This window comes from Scaptodrosophila lebanonensis, unplaced genomic scaffold (assembly GCF_003285725.1).
Source record: "Scaptodrosophila lebanonensis strain 11010-0011.00,11010-0021.00 unplaced genomic scaffold, SlebRS2 tig00000043-arrow-pilon, whole genome shotgun sequence".
In the NCBI taxonomy this organism is placed as follows: Eukaryota; Metazoa; Arthropoda; class Insecta; order Diptera; family Drosophilidae; genus Scaptodrosophila; species Scaptodrosophila lebanonensis.
Genome location: NW_022060545.1, coordinates 4,732,920 through 4,743,169, shown reverse-complemented (window position 1 = coordinate 4,743,169; position 10,250 = coordinate 4,732,920). Strand labels below are relative to the sequence as shown.

Below are 10,250 nucleotides of genomic sequence, written 5' to 3'. Positions count from 1 at the left end.
CACACATGACAACCCCAAGTGCGCCTCAAGTGTTGTCACTGGCATTAAACACAAAAACTGAGGCATTACAACAGTTTTGCCCAAGTGGCAAGTGGCATGAAACCCAAAAACACAGCAGCCAGCTCAGCCACAAGGGGGCACACTATACAAGAGTACAAGACCATGCCACTGCCAACCAAATAGACACACACTTGACACTTGCGCCGACTTGTGGCATGAGCCGACTTGACATGCTGCTGCTGCTGCTGCTGTGCGCCTGCCGCCTATTCCCGCACCCCCCGGAGCACCGATTATCCCGACTGCTGCTTCTGTTTGTGCTTGAAGATCTTTTTCAAGATCTCCTTTCCACAGAAAATTTGTTTGCCCACGATATGGCAGAGAGTGCATCTGTATCTGGGGACCCCGTGTTGATTGCCTGTCATTGTTAGAAAAATATTATTTTTTATATTTTCATGCTGATAGTAAAGACGAGTAGTTGCCGCCGTAGTTGGGGCGTGTGCTACAAAGGGCGACCTGCCGCCTGCTGCCTGCCGCTTGCCGCTTGTTGCTGTCAGTCAGTGCCTCGGCGCGCTTGAGTGAAAGTTGATGTGCATGAAAAGTTTTAATTGCAGTTGCAGTTGGAATTGGAGTTGGAGTCCGAGTTGGCGTTTTAGCTGCTGGGTGGCTGCCACCACTTCAACACACACGCACACACACACTTTGTCTAAATGAACATCAGACAGTCGAACCTTTCTATGACAATCTTCTTCGTCACTACGGCACTCAATGTGCAGCTCAAAATTACAAATCGTATATAAAATAAAACATATATGTAAAATCTATTTAATTCGAATATAATTATAATTTTCCTATTTCTTAGCTTTGAGCAAAATACAACAACAGGTTTCTTTCCGTCTTACGTATGTAAAAGCATTTTGGATGCTCCAATATTTTGGAAGCGATCCAATAAATACTGCCCCCTTGTAAATACACTAGATCTCTAAAAAAACGGATAATAAATATTATATGATTTCAAGTTATTCCAAAAATTGTACATTCTATAAGCTTAATTTCAAAACTTATTGGATGTCACTTCGAATGAATAATATACTTGTAGATAATTGTCTGTTTCAATCATTTTCTAATGCTTCAATAACATTTATCCCTATGTAAATATATAAAAACTCGATAATATCTTTCTATTTTACACAGGACAAACATTTATTCGTGATTTAAGTTATATATTTAGTTTATTTCAATAATTTGAAAAAGTTTCAATAATTAATTTCCTTTAAATGGGGAATATTTGATGTTAAGAAGCACATTTTTGTTTTGTTGCCTATTTCCTCCAAAAGCAAAGTTTTAGATAAATAAAAAATCTCGTGGCAGCATTTTCCACTGTGGCAATAAGATTATTTGGCTAAACAATTTTAAAACTTTGAAATCAAATCTATTCTCTTGCAATTACTTTTCAGGGAAAGCTGAGCTTTTGCCAAGATTCAAGTATTGTTTCGCTTCACATTTTTGCTCCAATAAATAAAAGGTGAATTGTAAATTTTATTTTGTTAATTTAGAATCATTATTCAAACATTTCTGTCAAACTCATGTCATGGTATACTGAAGCTCGACTGTAGATTTATACACCAATTTTTTTGGGTCATTTTTTCAAATAGCCCCTACGAGTTGTTGCGATAAGCATCTATTGCAGCAAATGAAGTGTAGAGTGCCATGAGGAGGTTGAATGTCTCCTCAAAGGGCACGTGCTGGTTGAAATATTCATGTGGGCTGTTGTACACTTGTTTTTTGAAAGGCCCTCCTAGATGACTCAAGAGACATGCGCCGTCAAATAGCTGACACACACATTTTACAAGACAACAAACTAAGAATCATATCTATTTTTTATGCCACACATTCCATCACACCAAACAGAGTAAAAGCATAACGAATGTTTAAACTATTTCCCATTTACAATGGGGCCTCAAAAGTAGCTTTTAATGAAGTTTTCCACAAATGCCAACACGTACCGAAGAGGCAACAAAACCTCATTTGATGATCAGTGAAATGAGCAAGATTAACTACGGATCGCGTTCAAATGACCAAAAGCTAATAAATAACCAACAATGGGCACATCTTTAAAGCTAAGCATGGATCACTTTATGGCACCTTTTTCCAACAAAAACCAATTCGAACGCCTGGTCCATACATCAAACGAGGCTGTGCAGAGCCCTGGCTCGGCCAATTGAAAAATGTAGATCAAATGCGAGCGATAAAAGGGCAAGCCTTTCACATTAATTATAAGTTTTTAAAACTACATAAAAATTAACTGAAAATATGGCCGTACATTTTGATTGAATGGTTGGTTGTTGCTCGAACGCTTTTCCACTTATTTGTCTGTGGACTTGTTTCTAGGAATGCTTTCCTCACTAAATAGTTTCATTATGTTGCACTAATTTCGTATGAGCGACGCTGTAAAGATCTGGCTGGCGATAAATCATTAAACAATTTTATTAAAAATAACATCAAATGTATTTTACGATATGTGCCCCGAGTAAATATAACGCCGCCCTGCCGCGTAATAAATGTAATTGCCCCGCCACACGTTACTAAAATTCTTCATAAATGGTCTCTCTGGCTCCATAGAGTGTCAGGCCCGAAGTGTGGCCGTAATATTTTTGAGACATACTTTTTACGATTTTTTGACGGCCGTTATTGTCGGAATTGTGGTAATTATGTGAGTTCTTCTTCTATTTATTTCCACGTATTTCTTCAAACATTTGTGTTATTATTTGGTTGGGCCGCTAATTGCATTCTTTTGCCATTGTTCGAGTAACTCTTTGCACCGCCCGGGTTTCAATTAGATAACATTTGGTTGATGTTTCATTGTGGCATGTGTTTGGTTTTATGAGCCAAGTATTTTAGTGGCTTTCTTTTTGGCAATAAAATGCAATTAGCTCCAAGCTCCTATTGTAGTTGGATGTTTATCAATTTACTTTGTTTGCCTTGAGATAAATGGGAGAGCGGGTGGACAAGTCAATCCGTTTTATGGCCGAGCATGCCTCACACCTGTTATGACTCATTTGAATTTCTGTATTTTTTACTTTTTTGCCCCACTATAGCACAGCAAAGAGTCGAATAGCGCAAGTGATAGGCCCTTAAAAACCATCGAGCACTTTTGAACAACTGTGCAAACAGCGAACTTTTGGACCTTTAAGCCGCGAAGGCAACAACTACCGATGATTTCCGGGCATTATCTCCACGGCAATGACCAACAGTCCCGTCGGAACGATGCAACTGCAACAGCACTAACGATTTCATTAAAAACGCAGTCAACTAGAAAAAAACTCAATTAATTTCCAAGCGTAAAATCCGCACATAAAAAAACTTGGCAAGCGCCCCCATAAAACATCAAAAAAAAAAAAAAAAAAAAAAAAACAACTGAAGCCAAAAAACAAATTTTCGTTTTTCTGCAAATCATTCGGCAAACAAACACAAATGTGCTTAAAATTACAGCAACAAAACAAATTGAAAGCCGAGCAGAGGGACACACATATAGTACTTCAAAAAAAAAAAGGAAAAACTGAAGTTGCAGATGACCACCAGCCATCAAATATCAAGGGTTCGCATCCGCCGAGTGCAGTGATATGCAAAAAAGTGCATGTCACTGCGTTGGCAACGCAACATGGTCGCGTTCGGGGGTCCAAGTCTAAGGGTGAGTGACGGCGAACCCCCCTCCTCGGACTGGACGGGACAGGACGGGACGAGACGGACGAGGTCAGGCCAGGCAGTCGATGTTGCAGCCACTGTGGCGGCGATGGCTTCACTTGCTTTTTTATGTAGTTCATTTTTTGAAAAATTGACAGCTTGACCGCAGTGGTTGTTATTACTGGGAGTGTGTGTGTGTGTGTGTGTGTGTGTGTGTGTGCGCGTGGATATATTGTTATTGTTATTACATTGCCATTTGTTGTTGCTGCAATTGCAATTCAAGCGCAAAATCATTAATATCCTTTGCCCTCGCACCACTTCACATTTGGTTTTTTATGCCTCTTTGTGGTTGCATTTGAATGCATTGCAGTCCGACTCCCTCGGCTCTGCGTACGGCTTCCCATTTGGCCATTGTTTGTTGCCGAACTTTGGTCGCGTAATGAACTCTTGTGGAGGTCACATAAGTTGCCAAAGTGACAAATACTTTAGATTGTTTATAGCGCGGCATTAGCAGCCTTTTTAGAGTACGTGTATACGAAGTTACATAAAACTAATATAAATATAAAAGATAGATACGGTCGGACAGGCAAATAATTTGCATACAAATTCTTCAAATACTCCAGGATGGTCACAAATGGTAACATTTGAGCACTCTTCTTGTTCGTTTATTTTTTATTAAAACTAATATAAATGTGAAGGTAAGGTACGATCAGACAGGCAAAGAATTTCATGCAAATTCGTCATATATTTCAAGAAGGTCACAAAATGTAACTTTTTAGCACGCTTCTTTTTTGTTTATATGCACAGAATTGGATTTTGATTGAAATAATACAAATACATTAATGACATGCTTCTGTAAGTGACATTGTTCAAAATATTTTCGATAACTTGAAAAAATATATTGGTTATGTTGAAAACCTATCGCAGTCGATGAACGTAAGTTTTTCTACTGTATAGATATTGCCTTGCTTGCCAGTATGGAGACCAATGTCTATACAGTGAAAACTGTCTTAGCCGGACACTCAGAGTTGGCCAATTTTTGTCCGTCCAAGGGGAGTGTCCACTTAAGGGGATACTTAAAAACTTTATACACCGATCGAATGTTTTTAGAAAAGGTGTCCGCCGAAGAGAGTGTCCGGATAAAAGGTGTCCATTAAGGGAGTTTTCACTGTATACAATTGTATGCTACGGTTATCTTAGGCAACAAAGTAATCATATTTGCAAAGATACTACAATTATATGTTCATTGTACGACTTTAAATTTGTACAAATTTCCGGATTCAATTAGGTATTGTTGTGTGACGAACTTGTTTCTCAAAATGTGAAATTTGAAATTATATGGAATTAATTTACAAAAACTGTGTGTGTGTATAAATTCTATTTCAATGCCTGCAAGTTAAGCCTGGGAGCTCTCGAATATGTTAACATTTATATGATTAACTTTTTTGAATTCACAAATAGTTAAGATTTTAACAACTTCATCTACACTGTAGCATCCCATATCCATCAAAGTCAGAACTAGTAGTCATTGATAAGTCGTCCCTCACCACCCTGTACACTTGCCTGTTTACCCGCCCTATCTATAATGCTCCGGGTACACCTTTCACTTATCCCAATTTCAGCAGCAATTACGCTTAGACACAACACCACTCAGCCATAGCCATAGCCATAGTCATAGCCATAGTCAGTGTCATGGCGATATGTGGTTCAATAGTTTAATGAAATTATCAATATCCTCGGCGTGCATGTGAGTCATCCTCGTAGCAAATGCAAACCCACAGCGGAGAGGACAACCCCGGCGGGACCAGACCACACCACACATAATCACCCACTGATGTAAATACAATATTTTCAATATAACCACTTAACGCTTAAATCCCGCACACAAAACACAGTGCTCAGCACACACACATACGAGTGTACAAAAACACAACCCTCGTCAGGGTAGGCTGAGATACGAGAAGGCAGGCCATCGATGGGTAGGCAAAAAGTGAGTGCCCACATAACTTTATCTCGACGATGTCGACGACTACATGACTACTACTACCTTCTGCCGATTCCGACTACCTTGTGTGCCCCTTGTTGCGATTGTTGGCTGTCATTGCCGGCACATCACCCAAGTGCAATGCGACGGAAGCAACACGCACAGTGGTACCAGCAATCAAAATTATTCAGAAATAAATGTGTGTTCCGATGTACTTTGTACACTGGCAAGAATGAATGAGGCTTTAAAAAGACTGACCCAAAATGTATGTATAATTGAGAGATAAATGTTTAATGAAATAAAATAAACCGTATCAGTCTGGTTGCGAATTCACTAAAATGTTTCAAATTCTGAAATTAAGAACTAGAAAGTATGTTCCAAATGTGTTCATTAATAAACAAAAAGTATGTTCTAAAAAGATATATATTTGATCAACAAATTTAAACTCTTTTGTCATAAATAAACAGAAAGTATGTTCTAAAAAGATATATATTTCATCAACAAATTTAACCATTTATGGCGAAATGTTGAAAAATAAAACAACTTTAGCGAGAGGTGATAAAAAATCATAAAGGCCGTTTTTAAAATAGGTTGAGAATGATGGTTTCCTTTTCTTAATGTATATACCGAAATATCGTTCATTTTAAATAAATTTAATAACTGAATTCCAAGACAGTATAATCCGTGAATGTAGACAGAGCAATGTTTTATTTCGCAATTTCGTTCTTATTATATTTTAAGTAGACATGGCATATGGCATATTTTCAGTTCCTCATTATATTATATTTCTTTAATATATATTTAAAAAAGGCATGTTCTCATCTACAGCTAACCCCAACGTTGTGTATGTAGTTTATAACAAAAGTTGATTTACAAAAGTAAATAATTTTGCTGCAGAAAATACAAAGCATGCCACTGTGCGACGGTGGCGGCGACCACCGCCGACCACAACAGTATCAATGCACAAACTGTACTCAGTCGGTCCGTGGCTTGGTCGGCAAACAGTGACTGTGTTGTGGCAGGGGTCTGAGTCTGGTGAGCAACCCCCAAATGGACTCGGGCGAGGGTTAAAGTGCCGGCCTTCCAGAAGACCGAACGACAACGCCGACGACAGTGAACTGTCATATTTGCTTTAACTGACTGAGTGTCTGACTCGCTGACGAACTGACTGACATACTAGGCGACACGGACATGTACCTAGGCATGGTACGAGTTCGGTGGTTGATGACTTACCAACTGACCATCTGTCATGGGTAAAATATTTTACCCAGCAACAACAACAGCAATAAGAGCACGCAATACGAAAAAAGCACGGCATATTTTTCAGCGCTTTTTCCTTTTGTCGAAATTCAAATGCCTCTGCGACAACTGTACTCCAAGGCAAGTGTCTGTAGCTGGATAGGACGGTGGTGGAGGGCAGCAACGGGTGTGCAAGTGCTTGTTGCTGCTCCTGCCGTTGCTGTTGTTGTTGGTATTGTTATTGTTGTAGTACTTGTATTGGATAGAAGCACACGTGCAGGGCCGAGCTGATATTCGCTACAAATTCGGTTAGACTCTTTGGTCGGCTGAATTTGCATAACTCGTAAGAGGAACGACAATACTTGAGGAATTCCTTTGAATGCTACCCTAAGTTGTGTCACTTCTATATACTTTTCGAGTGTGTCGGCATTTTCTTTTCTATTCTATTAGGTTTCAGTTTACAAAGGGGTTCGGCGTTTAATTGTTTGGAAAGATTTTTGTGTGCATAGGCAGCGATTTCGTTGAATTGAAGAGCCGTCCGAATGCATTGCTACAGCATTAAAGAAGGGGGTTTTAGGTACTTGCCGCTTCTGATCATCCAAACAACCAACATACGTTACAGAATATAAGCTGTTGCCACTAACTAACCACAAAATCCCTTTGTCAACAGACCACTGCCCTCATCATCTACGTCAGTCATCATCCGCAAATGAAAGTCGTCTCACAACGCCAAACTAATTGGCATAGCCAGAGTATCCCAATGGCTGCTGCTTACCCCACCCTGCCCTGCCCCCACAAGGCACAAGGGGGCAACCAACTTGGGCACAATGGCTCGATAAAGAATTATCCATCGAGCGGGAGAAATGTGGTGCTCTTAAAGTGGACAGCAGCATTTACCAAACCACTGAGCCGCTGCACCAAGTGCCTGTTCGGGGTCCAAACATCAATGCTCGCTGCCTGGATGCATCAACACTTCAGTGAGTGCGCCACAGGCTGCGGTTCCTGCTCCTATTGCTGGTCAGCTTGCTGCGCCTTAAGTATGGGTTGCAGAGGCGAGGCTGAGCACAATGGACCACTTCTTCAGTCCTCCCTGGCTGGCACCACAATTACTTCCATTTGATTGAGCAAAGAAGTGCGCGTGGAGTTTTCGCCGCTTTGGTTTCCTTTTTTTTACAGCAAACTGGACACATTGTTGGGGTGCCTGGATCTGGGCAGACGGTGGAAGCATTGGTCATTCACGGCATGGGCTGTGTTTATTACGCTACATGCTTGAATGCATTTCGCTGATTTCTCCATAAGCCTGCTGCTGATGATGATGATGATGATGAAGATACTGATGCTGATGCCGATGCCGATACGAGTGCATTGCAGGAGCTTGCAGTTAGCTTGAGCAAGAAAGATTTACGGCTTCAAATGATGAGTGAGTGAGAATGCGGAGGAATAAAGCCTGAACTATAGAGGTATTTTAAAGAGTTACACGGAAACTTTTTTAAAGAACTATATGATTGGAACAAATACTTATATGCATCCCTTGGCAAAGCAATATTTCATTTACTTAAGCTGAAGTCAATGGCATTTAAAATTTGCCCAATAAATGGTATCAAGGGAAAACATACTTTAACTAAAACGAAGTAATGACAAAAATAGTTTGGAAACTGGTATAAACCAAGTACAAATTATTTATTTATTTTTTTTTTTTATCTATCGAAACGTAATTTTATAACATTTTAATTCCAGTTCAGATTAATTTTCAGCCGCAAATTTGAAATTTTAAAAATGATGTTCCTCAAAATGTCTGCTTTATGTGAATATCAGAGCTTGACTGTATATTTTGGACCAAAGAAGAACTATATTGCAAATCGGAACAAATACTAATGTGCATCCCCTAAAAATAAATAATTCATTTACTGAAGCTGAAGTCAAGGGCAATTAGGGTAAAACATAATTCCGTATTTAAACTAAAACGAAGCAATGACAATAATAGTTTGGAAACTCTAATACAAAGTACAACTATTTTCTTTTAAATTTTTATTGTTTTATATCTACCGAAACGTTATTTTATAAAGCTTTAATTCGTGTTCAGATTAATTTGCAGCCGCAAATTTGAAAATTATATTCCTGTTACATCTCTGAATTCAGGGATTATGTAATTTATAATGCGTTGCATAATAAGCTAAAATTAAATAATATTTGCTGCCACCTCTACATATTCAATATATAAGGTTATATCATGAAAGTACGATTTACAGTCCGAATAACTCACAGGTGACTCACCTCTCAGTTATTCCTGTACTGCTAACATATATAAGCACGATCCGCACTGGAAAAGCCGTTAAAATGCATAATTCACCACACTGTAATTCGTAGAAAAATTGCTGAATGTCTAGGATAATTGGACAAGAATTCTCAAAGGGTGACTAAGTTTGAATGCTTTTTGAATCGAAGGGACTAGTAGTTTAAAGTTAAGCCAACCCGAACAAACACTCAACTACTAACATATTTGCATTCAGCGCCAAAGTGAAGTGCGAATGCGGGTAACTTATGGCCAAGTGCGCATTCCAAGTCAGGAGGCTATTATCATAGTTTCTGCACTATTTGAGTGTCAATTTATTTAATTGGATTTGTGTGGGACCATGTTTAATTGAGCAGAAACGTTGCACCTTTTACCATTTTGTATATTTAAATAGTAAAGGGCTGGTTAACTGGCACACAGCTGTCGACTTAAATACTCTGCAGAATTAATCGTATGCCAACGAGGACATCCGCTGGTAATGAACTTAAAATTATAAATACTCTGCAGAAATAAACTTATGCTAACAGGGATAGCCAATTAAGAAAATACATGCTAAATTACTCGACATGTAAAACCGTAAACTGCTATTTTATTATTAGACTTTTTTTTTGCTATAGGAAGCTTCAAACCTTTACAAATTTGACCTCAACACTATTTATGCTCCACAGTATTCAATTCTGGTTTTATTTTGCTTCCATTAAACCCCTTCCCACTAGACATATACGCATAATATATTGCTTATAATTGAAACACTCGAGAACTGCTAATTCTTTGCCTTAGTTTTGAAAGCTTCTTCTTCTTATTTAACACAATATTTTATCCACTTCTTCCAAGCGAATCGCGTCAAAAGTGTGACATTCTTCAGGCTGGGGGCAATTAGTGCAAATAAACAAGAGCAGCCACTTGAAATGTTGCCAATGCCACGCACTGTTTTCATTGGTGTTGTTATTGTCAAATGCAAAACAGCCTCGAGTGGTGGGCAGACTCAAGGCGTGACATTATCAAGTTCCCACCCAGGGACAAATTAGCAGCGCCAGCTTGTCAATGACAGCC

General features: G+C 39.0%; 1 protein-coding gene across 2 annotated transcripts; it reads left to right on the top strand.

Annotated features, from left to right (window-relative positions):
* The first annotated feature begins 3,435 nt into the window (after positions 1-3,435).
* Positions 3,436-8,929, top strand: LOC115622438. 2 transcript variants are annotated; one of them, XR_003995344.1, is made up of 3 exons: positions 3,436-3,688; positions 7,575-8,364; positions 8,647-8,929. XR_003995344.1 is itself a non-coding variant. In XM_030516380.1 (2 exons), the coding sequence occupies exons 1-2, from the start codon at positions 3,635-3,637 to the stop codon at positions 8,022-8,024; spliced, it is 504 nt and encodes a 167-aa protein (XP_030372240.1). In that variant the 5' UTR covers positions 3,436-3,634; the 3' UTR covers positions 8,025-8,609. The 2 variants fall into 2 exon arrangements, 1 of the variants encoding a protein (XP_030372240.1); XM_030516380.1 differs by lacking the exon at positions 8,647-8,929 and having other exon boundaries at positions 7,575-8,609.
* The last annotated feature ends 1,321 nt before the right edge of the window (positions 8,930-10,250 follow it).

Bases quoted from the DNA above. Each gene is read 5' to 3' on its own strand.
- LOC115622438 (XM_030516380.1), top strand. From the start codon at position 3,635: ATGTCACTGCGTTGGCAACGCAACATGGTCGCGTTCGGGGGTCCAAGT. The intron at 3,689-7,574 runs GTGAGTGACGGC...CTTTGTCAACAG, and splicing joins TCGGGGGTCCAAGTCTAAGG to ACCACTGCCCTCATCATCTA.